Below are 15,121 nucleotides of genomic sequence, written 5' to 3' on the forward strand. Positions count from 1 at the left end.
GTGTAACAGTGTCTGCCACAACTAGCACATTTACACCGCCACAGCCAGTGACATTTACAAAGAGTGTTTTTATTGATAGACATCACCGGTCACTCCCACCACTTCCAAACTGCCATAGGTTACGTTTGCAGCCTGTGGTTTTCAGCAGTTTCAGTCTGCAGTTTGGCACAGATGCCAAGTGTGACTTTTGATTGTGAAAGTTTCCATCCTTTTAGGCACGCAGACACAGGGGTGTAGCGGTGTGTTTGTTTTCTTCGGGAGTCCATCAGAGGTAATTGCCGATGGACTACAGGTCAGCTCTTGGTGATAATGTCAGCTGATTGTGGATCAGTCTCAAGACGGATGCTTGTGGAGGTGGATGCAACAGGGATCTGTTTGAAATACCAAATTGAAAATCTTCCTCGCTGTAGCATCGAAAACTGATGTGTGTTTGAGAAAACCAAAGTACTGTGTTCATAGGCAGAAAATAAAAACACTGTTAGACTGACATTCGAAATGATAACATTCTTTTTTCTTTTGCATGCACTGTTGAAAATACATACTGGAACTTGAAGGAAGGAGGAAGGAGATACTCTTCAAAAGCCTCTTTCAAAAGCCTATGCGGTTTTCAGAAAGTGCAATGATGTAATGCTGCATGCAAATATTGTGTAATCAGCAAGTCTAGCATTTGGTGAAACGGAACTGGCATCTATTCACCACTAGATGGTGTCAAGCACACAGATATTACACCATGGCCTGCCAGTTTTCTTGGCTCCTCTTCCCGTATGTATGTGTAATGCACTTCCTCTCACTATTTGAAAATTGTATTGTGAGCAAATATGACTCATCTTTATTGGAAAACAATAGCTCTAAAGTTACAGGACTATTACCACAGTGTTTGGGGAAAACACACAAATGGATCTTTACCATCACAAATAACAGCAGCAGGCTATGAACTGAGGAGAGCCTTTTAGTGTTTGTGTGAGTGTTTGTGTGCATCTAGAAAGAACTCACAAATATTGAAAAAGGTGCTATTAATGTTTGGATGATGTTTCTATTTTCCACTAAAAATATTAACTCATCAATTCCAACTTGCAGCCTTTATATAATGAGATTTGAAGACATCATCTCAACATTTTACCCAAAGGATTCAGTTTTCATAATATGCCATTGTAGGTCCATTATTTTTAAAGATTAGGAACCTTGGATGCAAAGGAAAGGTCCTTCCTTGTTATCATTCAATAATGATTCCCCACACACTATGCTGTCCTGGGATGTTCCACCTGGCTGTCCTGATAAAATATAGAATGAGGGAATGCCATTACTTGAATTATACATTAAGTATCTAAATTCAGCATTTTTTTCTCTGAGAGGAACAGTAGCATATGTGCTCTGTGAAGAAACCTGAAAAAAAATAATTTGATTTGTTAATAATGTCAGTGTTATTCCAATAATGTGTCTTGTCATGCAGCTTTTTGGACATCAATTGACCCTGAAGGTGAAACACAAGAGTCTGCAATAAAAAGGAGAGAGAGCAAGAGAGCGTGAGAGAGAGAGAGAGAGAGAGAGAGAGAGAGAGAGAGAGAGAGAGAGAGAGAGAGAGAGAGAGAGAGAGAGAGAGAGAGAGAGAGACGGTGTGTATGGGAGACCAAAAATAACAAAGGCATGTGTCTGTCTTTCCTTGGTATTTTCCACTGGGTTACATAAAGTCCTCCCTTCCCTCTTCTCAATCCCTTCCTCGCTCACTCTCTGCTCCTCCCCCCTCCCCGTCAGTGGTCAGTTGGTACGCTCCACAAAGCCCTAAACTTGTTTCTCGCCTCATCCAAGTGGCTCAGCAGCCAGAGTCCACTGGGGGAAACAGGGAAAGGAGGGAGAGAGAGTGCAGTGTGGCAGTCAGCATCAATCAGTTTGGAGTCGACCTCGAGTCCGTCCGGGCAGAGGAGGCGGGAGATGATCTGTGGTGGATCCCGGCCTCTCTGCTGAACGTCCAGAGGGCTGACTGACCATTAGACACTGATCCCCTCTGTTCCTGGGTCTGTGTGAAGCTCCCCGTCTCCTCCGACTCTCCAGCAACATGAGCTCCTCAGCAGCCAACCTCCAAAACAAACGCCTACCCTGTGAGTAACACTCAGCCTGTCCTTTGTTCCTGCTTCACAACTTGAAAAAAATGCTTGTACAGAAACTTGACTTTTAGTTTTTGTGAATATTTTGAAATCTACCCACAGAAGTACTACCGGCGTGTATACATCTTTCACACCTACATGTAGAACAGGATGTTAGAGTGGAGAAACTTCCCCTCCATATTTGGCTGTCAGAAGTAATGTGCATGCATACACACACACAGATTGTGTGTGTTTAATGCCGAGAAATGCAAACCAAAGCCACAACCACAGTGTATTTGTGTGTGTGTATGCATGTGTACAACGTGTGTGCATGGCTCTCATAGTTTTGTGTGTCTCATTGTATGTGTGTGTGCATGTGTGTCTGTGGTGTGTAGGGATCTAAACTCAGTTTTCTCTCCTTTTTATTTGCAGAAAAGAGATTACTCACCTTTTAAGGTTGACATAAATCTGTGTAATATGAAATTCACAGTATACATCATAGTAAGTAGTATCAAACTGATGTTAGCTATGTGGAGATAGGGAATTTTAAGGAAACAAAAAGCCAAAAGATGAATGCTTTTCTGACCATTTCATTGTTTTTTGTTTATATAGGTGATTGTTGTTTGCCCTCCTTTTTATTTAGCACTACATCGCTGCTGGTGTGTGTATGAGGCATAAGCTGTATATGGGACAGAGAGACAGAGTGTGGTTTGACAGCTCTGACTGTTGAGCCAAAGTGTTAAATAGCTGCCGTTGTTGATGTTCCCTGAAGTGACGCGGGCCGGTGGAAGTGCTGTGGCAGCCAAAATCAGACAGGAATGTTGAATCATCACCATGAGTAATGTTCACTAATACCAAATGAATGGGTCACACTCACACACAAACACTCATTCACACACACACACACACACACACACACACATTAATGCACAAACACAGGGATGCATACACACACACACACACACACACACACACACACTGATGGAGGCCTGGATTGGGGCCACCACAGAGCACCAGACAAAGATCTCTTATTCCTAATGAGATTGCGCTCTGTAGATCTCATCGGTCCGGATTGACTGCAGCGGGGTCTGCAGGCTGTCCTAGAGACACACCAACCCAGATAGGACACACAGGCTGGAAACTGAATTAGTCCCGGTGAGATCAGTGTGTGATTTCGCGAGGCTCAACAGGATCAGACTGTGACTCGAGAGAAGACGTCTCCCATCTGTTGCTCTGCCCCGGCCTCCGCGCCTCCGCAGTCCAGCCTGCCGCGTCTTGATTGCGTGGGAATGTTGTGCCAGACAGTGGCACACTGGTGTGTTGTGGAGTGAAGGATTGACCAGCTGTTGTCAGCGTGTTACGGAGTTCGATGGCAGGCAGGATGTCGGGAGGTGAAGGGGGCTCTTTGTATTCTCCGTGTATTCTTAGCTCTGTCCCCTCGGACACGACCCAGATAAGACTGAGGAGTGAGACGCTGTTTAACGAGTAAATTAGAGGGGTGAAATCCATATCATGCACTGCTTGTATCTTTAATTCATCACACTCTGAGGGCAGTATATGTATCTCTTTTATCTGCTTGCTGCTAGCGGCTGCCCGTTGGAGCTTGATTTTTTGTTTTGCACAAACCTGATGGGACACAAATGGAACCAAATTGGCTTGAGACTGAGGCTGAATTTCTCTTAATTACCCAGGTTTGGGTCACGCTTTGTGTTAAAAAATATTGCTGAAAAATGCAATCATTTTCAAGCTAAGACTGCAATATTATTAACAATGTTTGGCCTTTTTTTTGGGTGACGCATTTGATGGCATTCAGGCATACCAGAACAAGGACAGATATACATGATATACGCATCATAAAAAGGCGTATTTACAGCAGAACATGACCAGCCGAAAGATATTGTTCTGAGCTTACAACAATCACTGTTGTTGCTGTTTAGAATACCATGCCTTGTTAAGCTCTGTAAGAAACAGCAGAGATACTGATAGGATCATCGCTTACCACTGTGAGAAAAGCTCATTTGGTGCAAATCCACAGATTATTTGTATTACAAGTAATGTCCCGTGGCATGTAAGTGTTTTAAGGTAATTGTGTGTGCATGTGTGTGTGTGTGTGTGCGATTATACTAAACAGCCTTGACTGAACTGCCTGAATGAGGTTCCCATCTATTCTTTGTCCAACCCTCTAAGCTGTGTAGCCCTTGGGACACAGACCAGCTCCTCTCATTAGTTCCCTAACAAATCCATCTCCTCACTGTTCAACAGAATATTCTATGTACAGACAGAGCAACGCCTCCAGGCATAGGCCGACTGCCAAGGGGCCCTACACAGAAAAAACAGCGGCGATTCATCATGTGCACACATATCCCGAAAGTCTAAACAGTGTCGCACAAATTCACACGATTGGTCAGTTAATGAGTTGGAATTTGTCCACTGAGGCACTGATGTCATTGGGAGGACACTGATTCCATGTAGTGTAAATATAGCACTGTAAAGTGATGAATACCAAAAAAAGAGCATGGGCTCAAGCCTGAAGGCATATGGTGAATAGGGGTTTCAGCAGCGGGGCTTTTGCTCAGCAGAGGGGATGAGGGCTTTTAGGGATTCAAATCTAAACCAAGTATTACAACCAGATAGGTAATGAACTCAAGGCCATGGAGAGAATTATTCTTGGAAAATCAATCGCACCAAAAGCTGGGGTAAAACAGAGTTCATATGTATTATGGCTGAAACAGGCTTTTAATCAGCAACAACAATGAACCGACAGGAATTTCATTTCAGTTTTGGCCGCTTGTATCGCACACCCGTTCTCTTAGACTAAACAAATGCAGGATTAAAACCAGAGGTATTGCGCTGAGTTTCACCAAACATTCCAGTGGTTCTCCCAGCTGAATTGAGAATAGCATTGATCCTCCCTCACAAATATGGGGAAGGGCAGCAAAAGCCTTTCCAGGAGCGGCAGGGAGTGTTTTCAGCAAGGGGCTCACGAGTTATCATGTGGATACTGGGGTGGGGAAAGTGAACGAGGTGAGCTGAGCTGACGTGCCCTTGAGCAAGGCACTGAACACCCAGCTGACTGTGGTTGCAGACTGTGTGGATGTGAAGCAGGGCGTTGCTGAAAAAGAGAGTGTGCACTCAGTCAACCTTCCTTCCCTGGACAGATAAAGGTTTTAGAATATGACTAAGATTATGAATTCCATCATCAGACAAAAATGCGAAGGGAGTGTCTGAGTTCAGCTCATATACAGTATGTCTCTCTCACATGCAATCCAGGAAACGATCTTTTCCAAGGTGAACAAACAAGAAAACTCTCTCAATCCTTTGCTTTGCTTGTACCTCATTATTAGACTAGTTGCCTCGCTGGTGATAAATATTCCAGGGAGACAGATATTTTTGCTACTGTCTGTGGCACTGTAGCTTTTTGCCCTTGCAGTCATTATTATTGGCCGCTTGTAATGCTTGAATAAAAGTTTAATCCCATTTTACAGTGCAGTCACTGTCAAGTCATAAGGATTAAGAGCATCTGCTAGTTGTAAATGTAGAAAAGCATGTGCATGGCACAGTGTCGCCAACTGCTGAAGCCTGTTGTGTGTTGATCAGAGCTCATGGCAGTCTGCTTGTGGGCTTTATAGAGGGCAGTGGGACAGGACATTGACCTACAAACAGTCCTATTGTCAGTCTGGGTTTAATCTGGGGGCTGGGGGGGGCAGGAGGGGGTTAACAATGATGTCATTGTTGTGTTTACAGAGTCGGGTAAGTGATGATGGTGCTGGGCACTGCTTCACCCTGGTGAAAATAGGCAGACACATACACACATGAAGACACACACACACACACACATACACTGACACACAGGCACACACGCACACAATCATGCACGCACACAGTCATGCACAAACACACACACACACACACACACACACACACACACACACACACACACACACAAAACACATCAACACTTGCCATAAATAATTCACTAACCTCGCAATTGGAGCCCAGTGTAGATGGCAGCTTTTGGAGACAAAACAGGGGAGTGAGAGAAAGCGAAAATAAAAGTGTGAGACTAAGCAACAGCGTACTTTCCAAAGATATTAATGTCCATTTTACAAGAGGGGGCACCTGACTGTTCCGCTCAGTTTATATTGGCATATTAAGTTTTCTGCCTGTCCTTGAGACGGCTGAGAAATAGACAGAATTCCTGCATGTCACACAACATTTTGGAAACTGCAATCACAAGTGTGTCTAGACACCAGGAAGCGCAACCGTTCAAGTGCCTTTTATTTTAGCTGACCATGATGTGATGAAGGACTTTTTAACTGAAGTGATTCATTAGCATTGTTTTAATGGTGTGTGCTAAGCTACTTTTGCATTTCTTCGCATTTTATGGCTGCACCTCTGCTCCTGTTGTCAGAGCAGGATGGTTCTTCTACCTGTAGCCAACCAGCCATTAGACCTGAGACACATCAGGTTTTTAACAGCCTTGGCAAACAGGCTGATCTGCTAATGGCCAGCTGTAGACTGTTAGCAGCCTGCTGCTGTTGTGGCTGACTTTATGCTGCGAGGCACGGAAGAGACACTCAGTGAAAACAGCAAGACGTCTTCCTTCTCTAATGAGCACATACAGATTCCTGTCTCTCTAGACTCTCCATCTCTTCTATCCACACCGTCATATTGATTGACTCCCTCTTTTTGGCTAACCTGTCTCCCTCATCTTACTCTAGATTTTTTTGCTTGCATCATCCTCCTCCTCATTCCCCGTCTCTCCACTAGCGTTGCTTCCCTTCCTGACCTTTTCTCCTCCACTCCTTTCTGTGTTTTCAGCCGCTCACTCCCTTCTCCTGCACCACTCTCTCTCTCTGTTGTCGCAGCTGGGAGCCGGTCCATGTGAAACAAAATCTCTCTCCTCTGACCACCACAAAGTGTCTGGATGGAAAGGGCAGGTGGTCTAGTCGCCTCCCTTCAGCCCAAACAGTGTTATGTCAGTGGTTCAGGTCCGTCTCAGCGATCATCAGGAGTGCTGGCTGGTTCAGTGCCAGCAGGAGATCCATGTCTCCTATTTTCAATATCACACACGCACAGAGAGAGAGAGAGAGAGAGAGAGAGAGAGAGAGAGAGAGAGAGAATAGAGAGAGAGCACTAAACTGATACTGAGGGTCTGCGTTTGGGAGATGTTTACGCAGCAACCCACAGCCTTCATTAACAAAACACACACACACACAGATGTGGATCAGAGCAGTTCTTTACTGCTATTTATTTTTCTTTTTTTGGTGTGTTCAACTCCCATTGTCTTGAGAGGGACAATATTCTTGATGTGACAATCGTACCAATAAAACAAGTTGAATTGAATTGAATCAGATTAAATTAAATTAAATTAAATTAATTTAAATTAAGTGTGTATGTATGTGGTGATAGTGTGTGGGGGATAGGGGGAGATCTAATAATATTACAGAAGATCTGGACAATTTGAACTAGTCCCACTGTCACTGCAGTGCCGGGTGTTTTGTCTTGACAGTCCATCTGTTAATATAGTGGCAGAGGTAAAACATGGCAGGATGTCCTGGTAGTCTTCACCACCGGAGTAATTTAAACAGGGATTACCTCATACATTTGTATAGGGAAACCATTTTTCAGTAACAACCTCAGCTTGGTTGTGCAGAATCCCTCAACGTGAGGGTCTGGCACACTAGTCTATAATCAAAGTGGAGGAGGAAATGATGGCTCCCACTGGGCTTTCTGTTTAACTACTGTTTATTAAGGGATGGCAGCCAGAGCTTCTCCAGTCAACCAAGAAATCTAAAAACAAGCGGATCATCTGGAGAGGCAATCTTCTCCGCCGTGTTCCCAAATGCCTTCTGTGTGTCCCAGCCTTCGCTCTTCCTGCCACAGGGGCGTCTGCCTCTGAACTCACATTTTCATTTGGCACAGTGGTGGGCTAATGGCAGACCTTGTATCCCTTCAATATAGCCCCCAAATCAATATCTTCCCTTTACTGTATAAGCAGTCGGCACTTTGAAACCAAACAGTGATTTCAGGGTCCTGTCCTTGCAAACGTGACAGTGAAAAGAGCCACAGGACAGACTAGTAATGCATGGCATGCGGAACAAAATGACAAGGACATTTCTGCAAACACCAGCATACATTCAGGGTAAATGGCTACAGAAAGTGAGCTGATTCACCGTATTTTATGCTTTGTACACTGGAAAATGTGGCCTTTAGCAGACAGCGCACCACAGACTCCAGACTGAAGACAGTAGAACATTGTATATTTCACTGCATCATCATGTGAGGATGATGATGCTTTATATCTGTGGGCAACTGTGATTGGTTTTCTGATGAAGTCTTTGCTATCGTAATGCAGTTTTCTAATTGTAACAAAATGAAAGGCCACTGAATGCAGGGTGGCAGAAGTGCCCATTTGCAACCATACTGTATATCTGATGTGATAGTTTTCCATCACTAAACTCCATCTAGTAATGCAGAGTTCAAATAAAGGCTGCTATGAAACAGTGACAATCAAGTGAATCTGAAAAACAAAGAAAGAAAGAAAAAAACATATGTGTCTTTTACTTTCTTGAATAGAAATGTATTTATTGTAACTACAACTGATATGATTTATGATGCTGCATATTGAACAATAATAATAATAAATGTTGACAATAACAACAACAACAATGCTACTACTACTACTACTACTACTACTAATAATAATAATAAAAATAAAAATCAGAATAATCAGAATAATAAAAATACTACTACTACTACTACTACTAATGTTTACAAAGTTACAAAGCACTGCAAAGTAAAAGGAACTTAACAGAAATACTTAGTCTGTATATACCACAAGGGTTACACTGGTTTTAAATGGCGGGTAAGCTCTATTTCACAAATAAAAAGGTGAGTTTAGGTGAGTGCACCTAAAATGATTTCCTGTCACTGGCATCATGTCTAAGGAGTGCAGGCCAGTCCCGCTCCCTTACATCCCTGCTTTTGTCTGGCTCTGAATGGGCTCTTTCTGTCTCTGCCCCCAGAGCGGGGGATCTGGGTTTGTCTTTATGTGGGGAGGCAGAGCGGCACACAGACACGTCCGGCCCTCTCTCTCTCTGTCTGTCTGTCTCTATCTTTCTCTCTGTTCCAGTCATTCCACACGTCCAGCTGGGACTGAGCCCTGATCTACGACCCCCTTCCTCAACTCCCACAGCACTCAGAGGAAGGAAGGAAGAAAGAAAGAAAGAAAGAAAGAAAGAAAGAAAGAAAGAAAGAAAGAAAGAAAGAGGTCAAGTCAAGGGTGAGAGAGAGAAAGGCAAGACTATGAAAAAGAGCAATAAAAAAAACATTTCTTGCAGAATCTCAGGTCAAGCTCATAGACCGTCGGACAATGTGCCTCCATCTTGTTTATCCCCATCTTCTCCCAGCCTCCCTCCTTTCTCCTCCTCCTGAATAGACACTCTGTATAGGCTGCTGGCAGCCACATTGGATGTCTTGTGGTATGAAACTAAAGGGTTGGGGTTGGGGTGGGGATGTGACTGACCGGAAATGTGATCTCATCAGTACTGGACATTGTGACCCTGCTGTTTTGTGACCAAGTGTTTTCCCTTGTGTCTGGTTGCACTAATCAGAGGTCACTGGGGTCATCTGCGGCTTAGGGAAGCCTTATTGATCAAGGTGATTCGATGGTAAAAGAACTGGATAGGGTAGCAAAATCAATTTGAGAATATACATCTTTAGCATCTTTAGATGGGCCTCTAAGTAGAAGCAATCAATGCAGCAATCGATCAGTGTTCAATTGTGTGGAAAAAGCAATTCCATAAGGGTTAGAAAATGAGCAAGCTGACATTTGATCAAGGTTGTACTGTTATAAAACACATAGTTTTCTTTGAGACTGTTGCAACACCATTTTACTCCTGTCTGCTCTCCTTTTGAGAGAAAAGGAAAGATAGCCATTCATCCACTACAAATCCTATGTTTTGTTTACCACAGTATCCTAGACCAGGGCCTGACCACAGAGACCTCTAACATGTTGTGATGCCTCCATAAAACTTGCATCTGAACACACATTTCAAACAGGCCAGCTCCAAATTGCTACTGACATCTAACTTGTCAGCGTGGCTCCCTTTGCTTCCTTATGAGTCTATAGACAATGGCATTTCAGATTGTGTAAGAGTGTAAGGAGAGGAAAGCCCCGCGCACACGTACACACGCATGCACACACTCACAAACACAAACTCACACACATATATAGACTCAAATGCCAACAATGTCAGCTCCTAGCGCACAGATCCCTCCAGCGAGAACTGCCATATAGTATACTGACAAAAGATGTCCATTTGGTCATCACTTTCATGCCCATAGTCCCCGCGCTAATAAGTACAGCTAATCCTTTCCAAGATACCAACTTGTAAAAAGAGCAGTCGTACCCTGACTGTGAGTGCCTGAGTGCCTCAGTCAGTCTCCTTCCTTGCATAATCGTAACTTCATCACTCACATCGCACTTCCTGCAGGGGGCTTATAGTGACACCCTCCTCCTCTCTCGTTCAGGTTATGTAAAGAGCAGTGCTGGAAATGACTTAACCTTTCAGAAAAGACAAGCTGGAAATGACGGTGGGAAAAAAAAGTTCTGGCCTCGAAGGCCAAAGCTTTGCTGGAGGGATTGAAGAATGTTTGATCATTTGTTCAATTGATAAAATGATTGACAAAACTAATTGGTCAGTCTGTGCAGTAGTGCTGATGACACACCAGGGTCTGCTGAAGTGGAGCTTTGGAGTATTTGACTGGATAATATCATGTTGAGGAGGCTTATTATGATCAATGACAGTGTGTCCAATTATGAATTCAAACAAAATGTAATTAATGTATTCAAGGAAGTAAGCATTAACGTGAGGAAAAGCCCAAAGCACAGTGATGCCTATACTTGAACCAAACACGTAACAGCGGGATCGCTGTGTCAAGGCAGATATTTTCAGCTCTTCACTTTTTGCTGTCACTTTGCTTCTGAACCTCGTGAATTTGTTTAGGGTGCTGGTGGTAATGTGTTTCCATCTCTGCCTGTGCCCGCATACTGTACGCCCACAGGTGCTGTCAGCCAGTCCTACCCAGGGGTTGAGCTCTCCCCTCCCTCCCTCCCTCCCTTCCCCCCCCCCGTAGCTGTCTGCCTATCTGATCCCAGAGCCAGCTAGATCCCAGTGCCCAGGAGGCGGGCTGTCAACCCGGGGCAGAGCAGAGCCGCTGTGACAGGCGTGTGTCCTGCCGTCACCACAGACATGTGCCTGGGCAGGACTCATGGGGAGGGCCGGGGCTGACGCAGCACTCTACAGAAGGCAACCTGTGGCTGTTTTCAGGCCACCTCCGCACATTTTGGATTTTACAGTGGCAGCAATTTTGTCCAGATTGCTGTAGTTACCAAGTTGTGGCTGTAGCTAACAGCGTTATTGAATTTTCCTTGTGAATTCATGCCATCGTCAGAACAATAAGGAATAGGAAGCGGTGAGGTTGTTAAAAGGGACTCTCTTGCATCCTCTGGGAGAACAGAGCATCCCTGGAATCCTAGCTATTTTCCTTTTGTGGTATTGTAAACATCCTGAGCTGAGCGTGTTTCCATTCTCCACCTCTCACTGGTGTATTTATAGAGCTGCTGTATAGGTAACCAGTAGGCCAGATAATCTTTACATTATTCCCAATTTAAACCAGGCTTAAAAGCCTCATCCAATTAGCTGAATTGCTGCCTGCAGCTTCTAATTATGCCTTGGAAGTCAGACTCTCGTCTGAAGAACGCTCAATATATGGATTTTAGGTAGAGGAGGAAACAAAGTGGGAATGCACTTTGGTAGAACTGTGATCAAAGGCTGAATCATTTGTCAGTTCATCCTCAGTATATTTGCTGAAAGACATGCTTCATATAAACTGCATTAAACAAAGCGAGCTCATTCTAGTGTTCATTTGACATTTAGAGAACACTTGAGGGCTATAGTCTCTGTTTCTGGATGCAAATTAATGTACAATATGTATAAGACGTGAACTCAGCCCAGGACGGCTAAAAATAAATTAGTAATCTCAGGAATTACTGTGTATAATTGCAGTCACTTTTATTGAAACACAACAATTCATGGTATTGCTATTCAAGGTCCAGTCCATGAAAGGCAGTATAAGCTGTTGAGGCAGGCAGGGATCCTGGTGGTATTGTTAGCTGTAAGTTAACTCTCTGTTTGTGTCTCCATAACACTCACAGACAGTAGGCGCTGCTAAGAGACTAGATGGCGCCTCTTCGAAAACACTCTCACTCACAGTCTCAGTTCAAGTACTGTCTCCTCAATGGTAACCATAGTCTCTGATATTTGCAGTGTGTCAATTCACTGAGACCTGCTTTTTCCCTTCTCCTCCATCCCAGTCACACTCTGCACACTGCACCCACCCCTCCACTTGTACATGGGACATGCACTCTGCTTTATTACAATGGTGCTGATGAGGTGGAAAATGGGATTGCACGGTATCTTAAACAAGATTAACTTAGTAAGAGAACTGACGGCTCGCCTTTGCAAAGCAATCTGTGGATCTGCAGTGATTAAGTAAGGTACAGGCCAGTACAGCGTGGATATTTGGACAGTTTGTTTTCATCAGCATCCTGAGAGACAAACAAGGCTGCAGAGGTCAGTGGAATGAATGATAATCCGTGGTGTTGCAGGTTCAGTGGATTTTGGAGATGTAACAAAGAAAGTAATGCAAATAGGTGTATGTGGCCATTTGTTAACGATATCATTCAATATATCAACAATATCTAATGTTCAATAGAGTAGCTCAGCAGAGTCAAGAAAAAAGAAAAACAACATGGGTTACAGATGCACCAACTCCTGCTTTCTCTCACTTGTAGCTCAATGTCTCCCCCTTCTGGCTACAAGGTTTTGACCCCAGTGTGTGTGTGTGTATGTGTGTGTAAAACACCACCAGAGCTGCTAGTTAACCTCCTGTCCTGCTGTTGTGATTGCCAGCGGAGTCGGAGCACGGCCAGAGGGTGCCGGACATGGAGGCAGCGCAGCAGCTCAAGCTGAAAGAGAGGCAGCGTTTCTTCGAGGAGGTCTTCCAGCACGATGTGGACGTCTACCTCTCCTCCGCACACCTCACCATCAGAGACTACAAGAGGCGTGAGTTCCACTGCTAGAATTCCCATATACACATACACGCACACATGCTTAGGTCCTCTCATAAACCTCCCTTCCCCCTGCAGCTCCCATCGGCAGCATCTCGTCCATGGAGGTGAACGTGGACATGCTGGACCAGATGGAGCAGATAGACATCCCCGACCAGGAGGCCTTGGATGTCTTCTTCAGCGCCGGGGGAGAAGAGGGGGTGCTGGCCTCACCGATGCCAGGTATGGAGAATGGAAGAGGGATAGGGGTTAAGAGATATGACCAGAGAGAGCAGTGAAATATAGCACAGCAGAAGTAATCAAAGCGGTTGAAAGGTACCAGCTTTACAGCAGTAAATACATACAGTGTATAAGAAACCAGTGTGTAAATCTGACCTGACCTCCCTGATGATGATGTGTTTTTAATCTCACTCATAGTCCAAGGAAACAACAACAACAACGAGGAAGTCATCAGCAACGGTCTCTTTCGACACGTCCTCGAGGGTCTTGACGCCAAGTCCCGCATGTCCTCCACCTCTTCAAACTCCTCCTCCTATAGCCAGAACGTCAATGACAATGGGGGAGACACCCCCGTCGTCCAATCAGATGATGAGGAAACACACGCCAGCGCCGTCCTGCGGAGAGCCACGCCCCCCGGGAGAGAGAAGGTGAAACCTCCATCGACATCGTAGGAGGCACTCTCGCCCCCTCAGATCTTCAACTCCAGCACAGTAGTAACACAGAGGCAGGGGGAGAGGAATGGACTTTGGGATGGGTGCTGCTGAAAGTGGCCTCTCGAACGCCACTGTCTTCCACACACTGGCTCTTATCACTGCTCTTGACCTTTCCTTTGATTTATGGGTTGTAGGGTGGTGTGTGTTTTGGAGGAGGGGACATTGAGCTGTACATAGAGAGAAATCTTGTCCTGTTTCCGTTCTTGTTTTGGCATGTTTCATGTTTTAGAGGACACAGACTGTTCCCTGTTTCCTATTTCACAGGAGTTGTAATTGATGCGTAGTGAGGTCGCAGCATCGTAAGCATAACTTACCGAACTCTGTACAGTATTAACATGGCCCGGGAAGGTAAAATAATGTCTGGAATGAAAATTGATCAGTGAATGAAGTATCAATTGTGGTAACTTTGGTAATAAAGCATATCCCATTATTACACTTACTGGTTTTGAAAACAGCACATAAACCTGCAGATGCAATTTCTCACTTTTCTGTCTCTACTTTCAGCAACATTTCTAACAAGGTTTCTTTGAACAATAAAGGAAGAGAGAAAGACATGTGTTCTTCTTGTGTTCCTATAAAAATTCTGAGAAAATTCAAGTTATTCAGGTTACGCTGATGTTTGTAGACAAGCACTTAGCTCATTTAAGTCAGCAGTTAAGAAGAATGCTTCAGGGAAAGTTTAGGGGTGTCCTTGTTCAGTAGCTAAAACCAAAACCTGCAGGACAGCTTTGTGTAAAGACCCTCAAAGACCTTCAACTTGCAGGGTATTGAGCCCAAATGATGCATGTAGAATCACAGGAATCAAGTTAGACAGCATCTCCTCATCAATCTGTTTTTAAGAATTAAGATTATTTTCACATAATACAAATTATGTCTCAGTAACTATGAGGCAGAATGAAGTGAAATGCCCCTTAAGCAGTAGTGTGATCAATAAATCACCTGATCACTGTTACCAGGAATGCAGCTCAACTTCATTCAACTCCTTATGAAAAATGTATGCCATCTTGATGTGCTGAAGGTCATAGATCAACTGCTTAGATAAATACACACTGACATACACACACCTACACACACACTCACTCATAACCCATGATTATGTTCATGTGTGCGGGTGTGTGAAGTGAAAAGGGCAGGGTCTCTTCTCTCTTCGCTCATATGTCAGCAAGACAAGTCATGGAACACACAGAGCC

General features: G+C 44.3%; 1 protein-coding gene across 1 annotated transcript; it reads left to right on the top strand.

Annotated features, from left to right (window-relative positions):
- The first annotated feature begins 1,763 nt into the window (after nucleotides 1-1,763).
- Nucleotides 1,764-14,473, top strand: LOC139926979 (dysbindin-like). Its single transcript, XM_071918926.2, has 4 exons — nucleotides 1,764-2,096; nucleotides 13,061-13,213; nucleotides 13,297-13,440; nucleotides 13,636-14,473. The coding sequence occupies exons 1-4, from the start codon at nucleotides 2,054-2,056 to the stop codon at nucleotides 13,887-13,889; spliced, it is 594 nt and encodes a 197-aa protein (XP_071775027.2). The 5' UTR covers nucleotides 1,764-2,053; the 3' UTR covers nucleotides 13,890-14,473.
- The last annotated feature ends 648 nt before the right edge of the window (nucleotides 14,474-15,121 follow it).

Source organism: Centroberyx gerrardi, chromosome 5 (assembly GCF_048128805.1).
Source record: "Centroberyx gerrardi isolate f3 chromosome 5, fCenGer3.hap1.cur.20231027, whole genome shotgun sequence".
Lineage (NCBI taxonomy): Eukaryota > Metazoa > Chordata > Actinopteri > Beryciformes > Berycidae > Centroberyx > Centroberyx gerrardi.